This window comes from Aplysia californica, unplaced genomic scaffold (assembly GCF_000002075.1).
Source record: "Aplysia californica isolate F4 #8 unplaced genomic scaffold, AplCal3.0 scaffold00127, whole genome shotgun sequence".
NCBI classification, from domain to species: domain Eukaryota; kingdom Metazoa; phylum Mollusca; class Gastropoda; order Aplysiida; family Aplysiidae; genus Aplysia; species Aplysia californica.
The window spans coordinates 495,842-513,929 of record NW_004797397.1 but is presented as its reverse complement, the minus strand read 5'-3'; the positions used below and the strand labels follow the sequence as shown (position 1 = coordinate 513,929).

Here is an 18,088-nt window from a genome sequence, read left to right as displayed (position 1 = left end):
TAAAACAGAATTGAAATAAATCAGTCTGGTCTTTACGTGGCGGTCTTTCAGTCAGTTGGAAGACTACCAGAACCTAAAACCCCAGTTATGATGAAGGTTACTGAAAACTATGGTTCTCCACGGGTTTTCTTTGATGTTCACACAAAGCAGGTAATCGATACATATTATATTTGTGGAAGTCCTTCACTTCGGACGCCTAAAACTTCCCAACCACTTAACTTTCGAATTTGAAAAAAAATGAGTAGTGGTTCAGAATCGTTTAAAGGGTGCACAGATCTATTGATGAGTCTGAAGTCACTGTAGTTTAATTTTTCAGTTTTTCATTAGTTTCGTTAGGAATTATTCTCGGGAAAATCCGTCTTCTAAGACGCCATGTAAACAATTGAGGTTGCCGTTCACCAGCCGTGCGCACTGTTTCAACACCTTTGAATTTCTGGAGTGTACCACCACGAAGGCCGAATAGAGAATCAACCTATACATCTATTATAATATATTTGGCAACTTGGAAACACATGTGTCACTTTTCCCATAAAACTACGACAGCTACAGAGTTGAAAGTTGGCAAGTACCTGCAAAAAGATAGATAGGTCCCCATGATGGAGCCCGATTTTTTATTTATTCATTTCCTGCATTTAGAAAAATATATTAGACAAAAAGTCCCCATCCTTATTTGGCCTTTATGATTATTCCACTGAGAAACGAAACAAATCTGAGTAGCTGTCCTGTCCTCCACAACGAAAGTGTCGGAAGTGATATTTCGCGAGGCGCGTTTTGTATCTAGACCTTCTAATTTTTTTCATCTCTCAAGATTTATTCCTCCATTCCAATACAGTGCAAATATAGTAGGCCAATGACTTTCGGTTCATGTTAATGCTCCGATCATTCCTTTCATCGAAAGAGGTCCAGCTAGTAAAAGATAATGATGATGATGATAATGGTAATGGTAACAACTACATTGAAATGATGCAGATGATGGTAGCAATAATAGTAATAGAAATAATAATAAAAATATTCATCATCATCATCATCATCATCATCATCATCATCATCATCATCATCATCATCTCTGTCAACTGCTATTTTTCTATGATTGGTCATTGCTTGCTCATGAAGAATCCAGCATACAAAACTGTGTTGAACATTTTTCAAATGCATGTAAGACCTTTGGACTTAAAATAAGCACATCAAGGACAGAAAATCTCTTTCAGACCGCCCCAGACTCGCTCCCCCCCTTTCCCAAAAATCAAAATACGTAGAACAATTCTGTAACACAGCGCACACCTACAAGATAAAATGGAGCCTTTGAATGTTCAAAATGTCTGTCCCCATCGTTTTAAGCAAGAAAAATTCAGAAATTATGCAAACTGAGCCCAAAAATATGAAATTATGCTTTGTTTTGTTTGTTTAGTATAGGGTTTTACGGCGCTCGCAACTGCATAAGGTCATATGAGCGCGCGGGACACACCTAATACTTTTTCGTTGGTAGAATAATTTTTAATTTTGCCCGGGTGGCGGCCGAAGCCTACTCTTATCGAGTTTAGACCACCAAGGGATCTTTAACGTGCGCAACTTGCACACGGGCCCTCCGAGATTTTTCGCCTTTGTCCGAGAAGGCTAGGTGTAGATCTTTCCTACCAGAAGATCAGGGGTGTGGCAGAAAGACAGCAGTTAGGAGGAGCCAAGGAGTAGGAGTAGAAAGGCTGCAGAAAGAGTCAGGAGCCCAGGGGAGGGGGCAAAGGAGGTGAGGGGGTGGGGGCAGAAAGTGGAAATGAAAGCAGACAACAGAACATTGTTAGAGATCAGGAAAGGATGTGAAAGGAGACAATTTTAGAGAAGAAAATGTTTCGGTCGCTACCCGGAATCGAACCCGGGACCTTTGAATGAGAGGCCAATACCTTAACCTCTAGGCCACGAGAGCCCCCGAAATTATGCGATTCTGTTAATTTTAACAAAGAATGATAAAGGAAAATAATAAGAAATAATACCAAAAAATGATCAATTTTTTGCTAAATTAATCGGGGGTGCATAAAACCACGGGGACAGTGTGACGCTGCGAACATCCACAAGATGAAGTGGAGCCTTTAATTAAATGTTCAAAAAGTGGTGAACTTTTTTCTGCAAGAATTGATCTCATCGGCCACAGCAGGAGCCACAAGTCATCGGGATCTTTAATTCTTCAAACTCTTCTACTTCGCTGGAGAAATGGTAGTTTTTAAGGACAAGCGGGCCAACCCAGATTTTGGGGGTTTCCAGAAATCTTGACCTACACCAAAAGTGGGCATTGACCTACCATTAGGAGAAGTTTTGGTTTCATTGGTGTGTGTATATTTGTTTTGGTTATAGAGAAAACTCTCCTTGACTTATAGAGAAACTGAACCTGGGGCAAAAACTTTACCTTCGATTTTCTCAAAACAGCATTTTTCGGGATAGCCCCCTAGTGCTTAAAAGCGACAAATTTTCTCTTCTGCACTGTAGGGGCAGGGTGATGTCGCTGCCTCAAAATATGAGCAACTTGTGAGCGAAGTTACTGTAAATGATTTGTTGTAGGGATCCTGTGTATGCTTCCCAAGGACAGTGTTGAACATAACAGAACAAATGAATAAACTTTTTAAAAAATTGCTTAGTCAAGATATATGAAAAAATGTTGGTCACTGGCCCACGGGATTCTCATGCAGTTTTGAGCCCATCGTCAAATGAATAAATGAGCAAGAATGTTTTTGTTAGCTACGTTAGAAGACAGTGAACAAACTATAGTGTGGTCAAAAAGTCGTGGTGCAACTTATCCTCAAATATCTTTATAACGAGTCAATCAATGTCACCCATACTTTGCACAGCAGTTTGTCTCAATTTGTCTTAACTTAATCCCATTTTTCCTCAACAATTGAGGTTAGATTAAAAACGTTTCCTCTTAAATTTATATAAAATACTACCAAACTCCTTCACGCGGAAAATGGTATTGTACACAGCACTTCCCGCTTCTCACACACATTTTGTATACGCTGAATATGTTACCGGTCACCAATGAGATTTTTAGTGGCAAAACTAGTTATAAGAAATTAATTTTATAGCAAACACTTTTTGGCAATAAACGTTCTTAAAGCATGCGTTCAATAAAGATAATCTCAAGATTAGAAAAAACAATGACGGGACTTGCTTTTAGAAGCGACATCGTCCAAGCTGTAAACCTTTTTGAATCAGTAGAAACTACCCACTAGGATTTTTTATTAGTATTTAATTTATAGAGGAATTTTCTAAAGTAGAGCTAACATGTCTTTACAAAAATATTGATCTGTTAAGACAAATTGATACAAGTCACTGTGCAAAATCTGGAGGGTTTATGTTCTGTAGTTGGGGAGATATTTGACAATAAATCGCGCCCCGAATTTTTGACTGCACTATAATGCACTAGAGCCTTACAAATAGGAAACTTATTATAATCCAGAAATCGGACCTCCCTGAACTGGACCCCTAGCCCTTCATCCTCATTCCCGCTGCCCCCCCCCTCGCCCTTTGGTCCCTCTCCCTCCCCCTCTCTCATATCTCCCGACTCTGTCCCCCGTCCCCTTCCATCCCCTCTTCCTCTTCTTTCCCCCTTTGCCCCCTCCCCCCTCAGCACCTCCCTCTTACCCTCACCCTTCCCACCACACTCTCTCCCTCAGCCCCACCCCCCTCTTACCTTTCCTCTTCCCTTCTCCCCCCTCCCCCTCAGTCCCCTCCCTCCCCTCGAAAACAAAATCGAACACACCTTTACGTCTTTCACATTTTCGTCCAAGGAGACAGCAGCTTGGGAAAGTGATGGGTAGTCACGTGACGGGGAACAAGAGCGGAGACCGCCGATGTCACTGACGACAGAGTACACAAAGAGAGAGAGAGAGAGAGAGAGAGAGAGAGAGAGAGAGAGAGAGAGAGAGAGAGAGAGAGAGAGAGAGAGAGACCAATAATATTCTTCTGAAACAGTTGTCGCAGGGAAACTAACGAGGACATTTCTTTACATGAGGGCTAACCGCCTGCAGTGTGCATTTGTAACTTCTATTGCTATCGTCGATGTTTTTCGCCCATATCGATACAGTTTGTTTGGTGAGGTGCATCTGTTAGAACCAATAGAACGTCTTGTGTGAGGTAAGTTTTTGTGTTTGACTCAAAATGTTACCGGGTATTTGATTCTATTATTAATTATTAAATTGAGGGCAAGCGAGGCAGGGGTAGGCCCAGAACAACATACCTAGGGAACCTAAACGAATGGGTAACCGAGAAAGGTCAGGGAAACGTAGCTTTTTTGAGAGCATCCAAGCAAAGGAATGAATGGAAAACCATGATCGCCGATGTCTGTCGCAGATCTGGCACTGGATGATGATGATGATTAATTATGCGTTTTTGTCCTTATACACGGTGATCAAAAAGTAGCTTTGCAGAGGGTTTTTTTTTCTTCTTCTCAATATCTCGCATGATAATTGTTCTAGTATATTGTAATTTGGAACATACGTAATCCATTCAAACGGAATTTGTTTGACATAATATATTATCCATTAAAAAACAGGTTTTAAAAAATAGAAACTGAAATGACATAATGAAAAAAAAAAGCAAAATACACAAACTAAAGAAACAGACGATAGATTTGATTTTGTTTCTTTCCTTACTCTTTGAATTTTATTTTTTCACTCCTGTGAGATATAAACAGTGACATTTCATTTCTCTTTCTGAGTTAAAGAATAAGCATAATTGTCATTGTGGAATTCTTCCTTAGAACAAGTGATGTACATGTCGGCCTTTGGACGCGTGGACATTGTAAATACGTTGTTCAAAATGATCGGTTTGTCCGCGTCTTTTTATGCAGAAAAAATTATGCGATTCTGTTAATTTTATCTCAACGAATGATCAAGGAAAATAATTATGCTAAAAATGACCCAGTTTTCGTAAATTATGCGAGGTGCTTAAAACCACGGGGACTCGCCAAACCATGAATGCCCGACCACTCACAATGTACGCCTCTACACTTGGACTCGCTTCTGGAGACTTCAAATCCGCAGAAATGCTCAGGTGGGGTATGCCACCGGAGATTTTTGAATAATTTGAGGACCGTTAAAAAAAAAAATTGCTCATAAAGAGGACTAAACTATTGTCTGTCCCCGTCGTTTTATGCAAGAAAAATTGTAAAATTATCCAAACTGAGCAAAAAAAAGTGAAATTATGCGATTCTGTTAATTTTAACAAAGAACGATAAAGGAAAATAATTTGAAATTATGCCAAAAATTATCAAATTTTGGTAAATTATGCGGGGTGCAGAAAGCCACGGGGACAACAGTTCGGTGTCTGCCAAACACAGGGACTCGCCAAAGCACGAATGCTCGACCACTTACATTGTACGCCTCTACACTCGGACTCGCTTCTGGAGACTTCAAATTAGTGTTGGGCGGTACCGGTGAAATCCAGAGTCGGTACTTTCTCGGACCTCCCTGAATTGGATCCCTAGCCCTTCATCCTCCTTCCCGCCGCCCCCTCAGCCCCCCCCCCTGCCCTTTGCTCCCTCTCTCGCTCCTCTTCTCTCCTGTCTCCGCCCTCTGTCCCCCGTCCCCTTCCACTCCCTCTTCCTCTCCTTTCCCCCTGTGCCCCCCCCCACCTCCCTCTTACCCTCGTCGCGCCGGCTCCTTCCCAGAGCCGGTACTGGAGGCCTGGTGCCGGTACTGACACCGACTTCGGTAGAACCGGGAGTTCCGGCACTGGGTACCTTTACCTACCCATCCCTACTTCAAATCGGCAGAAATGCTCAGGTGGGGCATGTCACCGGAGATTTTTAAAGAATTTGAGGACTTTTTAAAATTGTTCACAGAGAGGACTGAACTATTGTGTAACATAATGCGATTTCTGGTATGATGACAACATTGCGTATCGTTTACTCTTTTTTAGTTAAAGAATTAAGTTTTTAAAGAAGCTTTTCTCCGAGTTGCAGCAATTGGATATAGATCTAGTGCGTATTGCTGCCCTCGTGGTTTTATGCACCCCCGCATAATTTAGCAAAATTTAACCATTTTTGGGGCATAATTTTATAATTATTTTCCTTGATCATTCTTTGTTAAAATTAACAAAATCGCATAATTTCACATTTTTGGGCTCAGTTTGCATAATTTCAGAATTTGTTTTGCATAAAACCGCGGGGATAGGTATTGTAATGGACTCCTTTAGATGCCCGGTATTGATTGTGAACCAATACAGAACGACATCAAGATACGCTACAAGATACACTACAAGATACACTACAAGATACGCTACAAGATACACTACAAGATACACTACAAGATATGCTACAAGATACGCTACAAGACACGCTACAAGATACGCTACAAGATACGCTACAAGATACGCTACAACAAGATACGCTACAAGATACGCTACAAGATACGCTACAAGATACGCTACAACAAGATACGCTACAAGATACGCTACAAGATACGCTACAACAAGACACGCTACAAGATACGCTACAAGATGCACTACAAGATACGCTACAAGATACGCTACAAGATACGCTACAAGATACGCTACAACAAGATACGCTACAAGATACGCTACAAGATACGCTACAAGATACGCTACAAGATACGCTACAAGATACGCTACAAGATACGCTACAAGATACGCTACAACAAGATACGCTACAAGATACGCTACAAGATACGCTACAACAAGATACGCTACAAGATACGCTACAAGATACGCTACAACATACGCTACAAGATAAAACGGCTAAAAATGTTCAGACAGAACTTTGTAATTCTAAGAATGAATTTATAATGATGTCAAGTTCAATTTCCTCATTTCTTTTTCAGTAGAAAGATGCAAGGGGTGACGAAAATGAGAAGCCTTGCTAAGGTGGCCGTGGCAGTGTTGTGTGGTCTGGCGCTCACTGGGTTCATGTATCGCCAGGACAGGAGCCTGGAGATCCTGGTGGTGGAGGGTAGCAGACTGGGGCCTGTCACACGTGAGTGTTTGAGTAGTAGTAGTTGTTGTAGTAGTAGTTGTTGTAGTAGTAGTTGTAGTAGTTGTAGTAGTAGTAGTAGTAGTAGTAGTAGTAGTAGTAGTAGTAGTAGTAGTAGTAATAGTGACAGAGATTTATAGCTTGCTAGCTAGCTAGGTAGATAGATAGATAGATAGATAGATATTAGATAGATAGATAGATATTAGATAGACCCCCCCCTCTCCACACACAGACACATTCACACACACACACACATTCACACACACACACACACACACACACACATACACACATTCTCTCTCTCTCTCTCTCTCTCTCTCACACACACACACACACACACACACACACACACGTGCGCACACACACACAAACACACACACACACACACACACACACACACAATGACAGTAAAACCCCACCACCACCACCAACAACAACAACAAAATCCCGTTTTCAGAGATCATAATAATACAAACTGTTCTCACATTATGAATTATATTACCTGTCAGCTCCGTGTTTTATTTCAAACCTAATGACTTTCGTCGTCTGGTTCCCAGTGTTAAAGACAGCACCTCAGAAGCAAGTAAAGATTTTGATACATTCCTACATGAGAAGCGGCTCAACCTTGACTGGTGACCTCTTTCAGGTGACGAAATGTCTGTTTTAGTTTAGTCAAGAGTTGTTGTTTTTTGTAAGTGTTTTACAGCGCTCGCAACTGCATAAGGTCATATGAGCGCGCGGGACACTTTAAACTTTTTCAGTAGGTAGAAAATTTTGAATTTTGCTCGGGGGGCGGCCGAAGCCTACTCTTATCGATTTTAGACCACCAAGGGTTCTTTAACGTGCGCAACTTGCATACGGGACCTCTGAGAAGGCTAGGTGTAGATCTTTCCTACCAGAAGATCAGGGGAGTGGCTGAAAGACAGCAGTTGGAAGGAGCCAAGGAGTAGCAGTAGAAAAGCTCCAGAAAGAGTCAGGAGCCCAGAGGAGGGGGCAAAGGAGGTAAGGGGGTGGGGGCAGAAAGAGGAGGCGAAAGCAGACGACAGAACTTTGCTAAAGAGCAGAAAAGGAGGTGAAAGACAATTTTAGAGAAAAAAATGTTTCGGTCGCTACCCGGATTCGAACCCGGGACCTATGAATGAGAGGCCAACACCTTAACCTCTTGGCCACGAGAGCCACATGTCAGAGTTTTGCGTAACACGCTAGTGTACCAAACTAATATAAAAAGCAGTATTATAACAAACACATTTGGCAAACTAATTAAATAACATTTAAAAAACTACTAATGCACCAGACAGATGTAACAACCAAATATGTAGCAAACTGATACTACAAATAAATATCCTAACAAACTGAGATAACAGCCTAAATATGGGCTCTAAATTGGTCGCTTTTAAGGACAAGCTGGCTAACCCAGATTTCGGGGGTTTCCAGAAATCTTGACGAACACCAAAATAGGAATTGCCCTACCTATAGGAGAAGTTTGGTTTAATCGGTGCGTATATTTGTTTGGTTATAGAGAAAACTCTCCTTATCTTTTAAAGAAACTGAACAAGGGGCACAAACCTTACCTTCGATTTTCCCAAAACAGCACAATAATCCGGGATAGCCCATCTGTGCTTAAAATCGACCAATTAAGGCTTGGTGAATAATCTTTGTTTTCAGTTTTCTCAAGTAATGTCCAATTCATTTCCATTTTCTGCGTCTGCTATTTTCTATTGATTTATTTTCTTCAATTGTTGTTTGTCTTATTATGGTGTGTCGTTAATGTATTTATGTATTTTAAAGTTATTTTCATAAGAAGCTTTCGAACTAAATTTAATTAAGGATAAGTATTTTCTCGATATGCTTTTCTGTACTCTTAGCTAAAAGCAGCTGTGGATAAATGCTCGTAGCTTTTTAGAAGTTTTGTTTTCTTAATGGGGGGGGGGGGGGGGGGGGGGGTACACCTGGAGGCTATCTCGCTTATTACTGGACCGAATTTTACCAAATTTCACACAAATAACAAGCATAGTAAGGAGTCTTGGAATTTGAAAAAAAAGTTTCGTTTCCATGGATACGCGCCATATTTGATTTTATTGACATGTTTTACGTAATGAATACCGCACTTATCGCTCATGTAAATTGATTGTTTTTTTGCATGCGTGTTCACAAACATTAGGTCTAAAAATGTGTCTGTTGTTTTTTTCCTAATCGAATAAAAAAAATTTTTTAATGATTTTTTTCCTCAGGTAGCATTCAAGTTTGCGAAAAATCCGTGAAAATCCACACTCCAGACACCACCAACAAAAATCTATTCCATATATCAAAAATTCAACAGACAAAATTTTTTTTATTACCTCTTCTCTTCATTCTGTGAAAATTTCATGAAGATTGGAAGAAAAATGGTGGAGTTATTCAAAAAAGTATAGAGAAAAGTCGCATTTTGAGAAAACGGCCGATAAAGAAAAATAAAATACTGACTTCATGAGGAAATGGCGGTTACAAACATGCCTAGTACGGGAAAAATTACGGTTTTGGGGGGTTCTTATGCCATGAAATAGTTGTAGGAGAGGCTGAGAAAGCTAAAAATGCCTACAACTCAAATTCCATGATTTTGAGCCGAATTTTGATTTTGGGGGTGTAGCCCCCACCCTTAATTAAACGTCCACGTTTCTGATTAAAGGTTACTATCTTACTCTCTCCTTAACCCTATCCGTACGTCGTGTTTTACTATCGTATCCCTACGACGTGGGGAACTCTGTGCCACCACTTTCCAAAGAGGAAATTTACTCGTTAATCCGATCCGTACGCTTTGCAAGCAGTCTATCAAAATCATTTTTAGAAAAATACGGAAAGTTTCAAAGAGATCTTCGTACTAGAAGTATTCTGAAAGGTGAAGAATACAACCCACCCGGGTGGGGGGGGGGGGGGGGGGCAAAATGACCCCTGGTCTATCAAAACAATAGACAAACAAACAAACCAAAAAAATTGAAAAAAAAAGCAACAACAAGACTTCGCCTTACCGAGGACAATAACAACATTTTCCACAAACACCAGCGGGTACAAATATAAAGAAAAACCAAACACTGGTCGAAACGAATCTGAATACAAAACCGATGAACAATCAAAGTAACAAAACAGAAAGGTCAGTCACATACTCACACACACACACACACACACACACACACACACACACACACACACACACACACACACACACACACTCACACTCGCACACATACCACCCCCCCCCCAACACACACACACACACACTCACACTCGCACAAATACCCCCCCCCCCACACACACACACACTCACCCTCAAACACATGCGCACACATAAAAAAACCCAACAACAACGCCCAGCTAGGATGAAAACAAGCACTCAAGTTTAAGCCAAAACATTCTCTCCACCAGATGTTACCCTTTGACGGACATTTATAGCATTTTGTTTCTTTCTCTGCCGCGTTTGTTCTCCTTCATAAAACAGAAGATTACAGGAGAGTCAATGTCACAGCCGATGTATACTTAGGGCGGGAAGCACATCTTCTTCTTTGTACGTAGGTTAACCAACTTTAGAAGACGAATTTGTCAGGGGGTTCAACTTCAAGTTGGAGTTGGAGTGAGCGAGTACTCGTGTCCCTTCGAGTATTCGAGTATAAATATAGCATCTGCGAGTACCCACTCGAGTAATTTTTGAATACTAGGGTACACGCTGTAGCCTAAAACACCCGAGTGCTTGGGATATTACTCGACTACTTTTTTCACCCACATGGGCTTTTGGTACTGGTACCATAGAAGAATGTCCAGGCCTCAAAGTAAATGGAGAAAATATTAATAACATCAGGTATGCAGATGACACAGTTTTAATAGCAGGCTCCGAAAAAAAGACCTTCAATGGCTTCTAGATACTGTTGTAACAGAAAGTGAACGTAAAGGATTATTGTTCAATGGAAAGAAAACAGCAAATCCTAGTTGTAATCTCATTAGCAAAGGTGAAAATATCAATCAAGTCCAACAGTTTAAATATCTAGAATATACGCTAAATGTATCTTGTCAGTTTGATAGTGTTTGAGAGCGTGAAATCCGTAGCTTGCACTGTATGCTTCCGCGGAAACCGAGAATGCTTCTGAGTGTTCTCAGGGGGTCAGCTAGGGGTAATAATAGTTGTAAAGCGCATAGAGCATGCTCTTGAGGATGGATATGCGCTATATAAATGCAATTATTATTATTATTATTATTATTATTATTATTATTATTATTATTACAGTACCATTTCCTTGTTCGCTAGGCCGAGATAACATGGATCAGAGCATGAGAATGTGTTCATGACGCCTCTATCATCTTGAAAAGCGCAAACATTTCCTCGATGACATTTATTGGTTCATTGCAAAGCCTATTTTCACCTTTCAGGATTTGCCAGTGAAGGGTGTGGGGGTTGCCTCGTGAAAGATGTAAAAATAGCGAGCAAATGGTCGCCAACGTTTAGTGACTTTCTAAGCTTGAGTTTCTTTGGAAACTGCAAATTTACATTTTTTGTTCCTATGTTCTTTAGTTTTAGTAATATCAACAGAGAAATAAATTATAACTTTTAATGGACATAAAAGGTGCTGAGCCGAAGCACATCACAATTTAAAAAACAAAAAAACCCCCACCAAACAAACCAAAAAATAAAGCCAAACCAAAAACTGACCCCCTAAAAACCCCCCAAACAAAAACAACAAACAAACAAATAAAAAACAACAGCAACAACAACAACAAATTCAAAAAGAAATTGCCCAGCGGGCGGGAAAATGTCGGTATCATCAGTTTCATTATTGTAAGGAGTGCTTTAATTCACCACAATGCCGCACACATTCAGTTCTGATTTTCCTATAAAATCTACTCTGCTTGAAAATTAGCCCGTCTTATAAAACAGGCGATGATACAAGGAAATACCCCCCCCCTCCCGGGGGGCGGTGCTACTGACTGAAGTGTCTTTAGGCAAGTCCAATTGGGAGGGGAGGAGGGGGCGGAGGGGCATTAACATCTCGAGTTCTTATGCACAGCAGAACTGCAATTGTAAATGGACTGATTCATCAATGTCATGCTCATAACTGTGCCTGAACTGCAACAGGGAACTGCTGCTTATTCTTTCCTAATCCTTACTATAGTCATTTTTCCTCTACTTCTTTTGCATGTTTGTCACGCTCTTGTGACCCGCTATTTCCGGGGTGGAGAGTAAGTCTTATTCCCTGTAAGAACTTCTGTGTTGATATCCACCCCTTGGTGCTCACACGACCTTATACAGCTGCGAGCGTTGTAAAACCTTACCAAAAAAAAATACATGGAAAACACACTTTTCAATCTAGCTTGCAAAGCATTAATTGGTGGATATTGTGGGTTTTAAAAATTATCTTTCTCTTTCTCTCTCCTCCCCCCCCCCTAGGCACACCCTGGAGTTTTTTTCTTCTACGAGCCCCTCTGGTACCTGTACGACCATGACATGAACCATTCAGGCTACTGGGATCAGGAGGACCTCAGGTGGGCTGCTCGATTGTACCGAGTGCACGCTTTAGACAGTTTTTCTTTTTGTTATAGTACGAGTTTTACGGCACTTGCAATGAAACAAGGCTAGAGGGCGACCGAGAAAGACCTGGAAAGATGGAGTCAGGGAAACACTAACAACTCATGGCACCCCCCTGACCCAAGCTCTCCGGCTGGCGACAGAGAGACGTCTCTTTCTTCCCGCGACACCCAAAAGTAAAGTAAAGCTATGCAATTAAGTCATACAAGTGCCGAATATTACAGGTGTTATTTGAGATTAAATATACAAAGAAGACATGGGAGAGAGATGGGGATGTCCTTTTTGCCGTATTTGTAACATTCCTATTTCTTTTAGAGAGAAAACAGACCCCATCACTCATTCAGACACATACATGTAGTGTAACGTTGTTTTTGCACCTATTTAAAATTCTCTCTTTTCAGAAGTCGAGTGAAGGACGCCTTCAAGTCTGTCAGTCCTACCCCAGTGACCCCCTTTGACTTTCTGGACCGGATGTTCCAGTGTGACCTCTCACCAGCCAACCTGGCATTTCTTGCCTACGTGATGAAGTCTGAATCGTTCTCAAAAAGTCAGTGCCCCTTTGGGAAGCCGTTTGGTCGAATTCAAGAGACCCAGTTAAAGCCTTGTGCAGAACTGGTCAAGCCACGGTAAGCATTTTTCTTGTTCTAGCGGTAGGGTGTTGGGACGTATGGGTAAAAGTATGATTGTTCAGTTCTTGTCTTGGACAGGTAAAGCATTGAATCATTTCAGGAATAACTTAACAATATCGCCCCCTCCCCCCCCCCTCCATTTTGTCGTTATTGCATTCAGTTGGACGTGAGTATTTTGCAATCAAAAGAGATGGAACATCTTGATGAAAGAGGCAATACGTCTAACATTCTGCAAGGTTGTGTGTCTGTGAGTGGAAAACATTTGGTCGCTTTTAAGGACAAGCGGGCTAACCCAGATTTGGGTTTTTTCCAGAAATCTTGACCTACACCAAAAGTGGGCATCGCCATACCTATAGGAGAAGTTTGGTTTCATGGGTGTGTATATTTGTTTGGTTATAGAGAAAACTCTTCTTGTTTTTTTTGAAGAAACTGAACAAGGGGCAAAATCTTTACCTTCGATTTTCTCAAAACAGCATTTTTCGTGATAGCCCATTGTGCTTAAAAGCGATCATATGATGATGGAAGAAATACTAGTCTGAATATTTACCCAATGTTGTTGTTGTTGTTGATGTTGGTGGTGGTGGTGGAGGTGGAGGTGGCGATGGTGTTCTTATCGATCCAGCTGAGTTTCTGAAAAGAATTATATAAAAGTCTATGGACTTTTTGGACAAGTGAACTTGGACTCCAGGTTTAGAACTACTGACGTCAAGGGACACTGTGGTCTGGGGTAGTAGTGGTGGGCATATCGAAATCGAAATATCGATATATTGATATTTTTACACATATTGATATCGTATCGAAGCAGTGAAAAAAATATTGATATTTTGATATTTTAATATGCCCACCACTCAGCATCGCATTTCCAGGAATTAGCTCACTGGTTTTGTTTGCCCCCACAATAAAACATATAAAAATACTCCAAATAAAAAATCAATTAAAACAACAACAACAACCCCCCCCCCCCAACAACAACAACAACAACAACAACAACCACAAAAAACCCAACCCACGACAAAATAGAAGACAGCGTGTTTCGCGCGCCCGATATTTTCGAAACATCGACCAGACTCGATAATTATAGATAAATCAACATATTTGATGGCAAATTTAAATTTATCGATAATAATTTTAGTAATAAAGAAAAAAATAGAAAAATATCGATATTTCCTGTGGAAAAATTTCGATTTCGTATCAAATTCGATATTGCTGATATCGCCCATCACTAGTCTGTGGTCACCGTGAGGGTCACCTTGGGAGGTCACCTTGGGGTCACCTTTCGGGGTCACCTTGAGGTCACATCAGTGTTGGCGCTACGTCTTACAGGAACAGGACACAGCTGCGGGCTGCACTCACTAATGTGCACAAAGGCAAGAGGGGGGAGGGGTGGGGTGTGGTAGGGTCATTACCCTGTACTTTTAGAGGCTTTACTTTTATGACGGGGTACAGAACTGTAAACATATTCCTTTAAAACACTATCATATCACTAGTCTGTTTGGAAAGTTAGGATATAGATAGTATCATACATGTAAGGCGCTCATATGACCTTATGCAGTTGCGAGTGCCGTAAAACCCTCTACTATATATATATTTTTTTTATATCACACATGCCTATGACAGTCGATGTATCTCGATAGTTTGCAGTTATGGGACACATGATATGTTATGACAATTTGTGAAGTGTGCTGACAAAATGAGTTACTTCTCGGATTTGAGCCCTATGAAAATAGATACATTATCATGCTTACAGGTTAAGTTTTTACAATTTGTAAGTATGAAATAACAAAAGGCATTTAGTACTTAATGAATATTGCATCAATAGAAAACCTAGAAATTTGTCCCTAGAGTCGAATTTTGGCCAATATCTGCATTTGTGGATTGTGAGAAGTAACTCATTTTGTCAGCACGCCTCACATTTAAGAGTTGACCCAAGAGGCCAAATGTAGAAGACATTTATCCCAGTCGTTTTGGGGCACACAATATACGGGTGTATGAAGAAATAAAAGGCAAAGTATACTGACGACTCGCATTCTGATCATTCGAGAAGGTTGGAAAACATGCTGATAAAAAGGCATTTTAAAACGTAATATGTACGTATGTATGTGTGTGTGTGTTTGCATGTGTGCATGTGTGTGTTTGTGTGTGCTTGCGCGCGCGCGCGCGCGCGTGTGTGTGTGTGTGTGTGTGTGTGTGTGTGTGTGTGTGTGTGTGTGTTTTATATTTATGTATGTGTGTGTGTTTGTGTTTGTGTGTGTGCTAGTGTGTGTTTTTAGATCTGAGAAAGTGTACATACATGTATGTATATGTCTCTTATTATTTTCTTAATCATACCACGTCTTTGCTCCCCCCCCCCCCCCCCAAAGATGCGAGGAAGCAAAGTCTCTTGTAATGAAGGTTCTCCGCCTGACTATGAACGAAACAGACAGCTACCTGGACAAACACCCCGATCTGAAGGTCATTTACCTAGTCCGGGACCCGAGAGGCATTCACTATTCGCGAGGTCAAGCTTATTTTCAAGGTCAATCCAGTTTCTTGTGTCAGAGGATACAGAACGATCTTACCACCTTCAAAAGAATATCTGGGAAACACAAAGGTATGTTAATTTTTCACAGGAGGACTATGTTCAATTTCCAAAGGAGTTTGTTCATTTTCCAAAAGGTTCGTTCATGTTTATTTTCCAAGGGGCACGTTCATTTTCCAAGGGCTATGTTAATTTTCCACAAGGGTGTGCTCATTTTCCAAGAGGTATGTTCCTTTTCCACAAAGTATATCCATTTTCCAAGAGGTATGTCCATTTTCCAAGGGGTATGTTCATTTTCCAAGAGGTATGTCCATTTCCCAAGGGATATGTTTACCTTTCGACAGGGTATGTTCATTTTCCAAGAAGTATGTTCATTTTCCAAGAGGTATATTCGTTTTCCCCAAGGTATTTTCATTTTCCAAGAGGTATGTTCACTTTCCAAGGGGTATGTTCATTTTCCAAGGGGTTTATTCATTTTTCCACAAGGTATTTTCATTTTTCAAGAGGTGTGTTCATTTCCCGAGTGGTATATCATTTCTGTTATATCTTTTCTTGCCATTACTCAGGTCGGATCTTGCTAGTACGCTACGAAGACCTGGCTCAACTTCCGCTCCATGTCGTCAAGGAGATGTATCAGTTTGCCGGGTTGGACATGCTGCCCTCTGTAGAAGAAACTGTCAGGCAGAAGACGCACGCAGAATCTACCCATGAAACCCGTAAGAGAAAGAGAAAGAGAGAGAGAGAGAGAGAGAGAGAGAGAGAGAGAGAGAGAGAGAGAGAGAGAGAGAGAGAGAGAGAGAGAGAGAGAGAGAGAGAGAGAGAGAGAGAGAACGTCATTACAAGGAAAGAAAGGTAAAAGAAAAGGAATGCGCTGTTTTCTTATTATTAACCATGTAACTTTCTTCGAACTCTTCAAATATATTCTACAGGGTGATTCTCCCCAAGAAACAAAAAAGCCCATCAACAACAAACAAACAAACAAAACAAACCATCAACAACAAACAAACAAACAAAACAAAACCCTGTTCAACTCTTTTGTTAATATTTTCCTCCACACTGAAGTTTTGCGTTTCAAATTTGTACACAATATTTGGAAGTCAAAAATAATTTGTCTGATAGTCATTTTTAGATAAATCCACAGAATAGTTTTGCTTTACATAGTGCGTAAACCCCCCCCCCCCAACCCATTTTCAGATATGTTCTAATTTTTGTAGCATGACGAACTAGTTCGCTTTAGGCCTACCGCTAAAAATCCCAACAATGCACCATATTTCAAACTACAGTAGTCTGACAAGCCAAGAGAAGCTTGTTCATAGTTTTTTTCAAGTTTCCTTAGATCATCTAGCTATTACATGTACCGTAAAAATGTGTCACGACGCAGTGGAATCAGGCACTTGTCAATTTTTTGGCGTGTGGAGTTATTGGTATCACCTGACAGCTTATTTATATGTCTTGCTTTGGATGAATAAAAAATCCATCATCTTGAATAGAAGTCGAGATATCTGCTATTTAAGGAGACACCTGGTTTCAGAGGTAAAATAGCGAGAAAATGGCCGTCAAAGATGATTTGATTACTTAGCTTGAGAGTCCGTGGAAACTGAAACTTTACTTTTTTGTGCCTTTAATCAACGGTTGTGGTTAAAAAAAAAAAATCCACACAGAAATGTGCTCTTTAATGGGCATGACAGGTGTTGAGCCAAAAAAACTAAAATTCGATTAAAAATTCACAAACCTGCTGAAAATGCCAGTTTCTTTACTTTGATTATTTTGACGAGCGCCTGATATCACCACGCTGCTTCACAATTTGTCTATGGCGGCCTTCCATTGTCCAGAAAAAAAGTGATTATTATAGACAAAGTGGGCGTATTACACAGTGTCGATATATTGTTTGAAAAATACACTGGGGACGAAATGGGAAATGGCCGTCTGTACAGACAATTGTGAAGCGTGCTGATAAAATGAGTTACCTCTGGGATTTGAGCCCTATGAAAATATATACATTATCACGCTTATAGGTTAAGTTTTTTTCAATCTGTAAGTATGAAATAACAAAAGGCATTTAGTACTTAATGAATATTGCATCAATAGAAAACCTAGAAATTTGTCCCTAGTGTCGATTTTGGCCAATATCTGCTTTTGTGGATTGTGAGAAGTAACTCATTTTGTCAGCATGCCTCACAATTGTCTTGTATACTCATGAATAGCCAGTACAAAAATGTTAGCCTCATAAAGGCGGCAAAATGTGTGCAGGCTACTTACTTGGTACTTTACTTGGTACTTTACTTGGTACTTTACTTGGTACTTTACTTGGTACATGTACTTTACTTGGTACATGTACTTTACTTGGTACTTTACTTGGTACTTTACTTGGTACTTTACCTGGTACTTTACTTGGTACTTTACTTGGTACTTTACTTGGT

At 40.5% G+C, this 18,088-nt stretch overlaps 2 protein-coding genes across 2 annotated transcripts in view; both read left to right on the top strand.

The window, feature by feature from the left end:
* Window positions 1-6,180: 6,180 nt before the first annotated feature.
* LOC106011476 lies at window positions 6,181-6,789 on the top strand. The gene has a single exon (XM_013081350.1). The coding sequence runs from the start codon at window positions 6,181-6,183 to the stop codon at window positions 6,787-6,789; it is 609 nt and encodes a 202-aa protein (XP_012936804.1).
* A 60-nt stretch (window positions 6,790-6,849) lies between these two features.
* The window catches only part of LOC101855331 (carbohydrate sulfotransferase 4), a 14,501-nt gene continuing 3,262 nt past the window's right edge, over window positions 6,850-18,088 (top strand). The window contains exons 1-6 of the mRNA XM_005096367.3: window positions 6,850-6,976; window positions 7,531-7,619; window positions 12,384-12,478; window positions 12,923-13,147; window positions 15,511-15,740; window positions 16,235-16,384. Of these exons, the coding sequence (XP_005096424.2) occupies window positions 6,850-6,976; window positions 7,531-7,619; window positions 12,384-12,478; window positions 12,923-13,147; window positions 15,511-15,740; window positions 16,235-16,384 (916 nt within the window). The remainder of the gene's footprint in view (window positions 6,977-7,530; window positions 7,620-12,383; window positions 12,479-12,922; window positions 13,148-15,510; window positions 15,741-16,234; window positions 16,385-18,088) is intronic.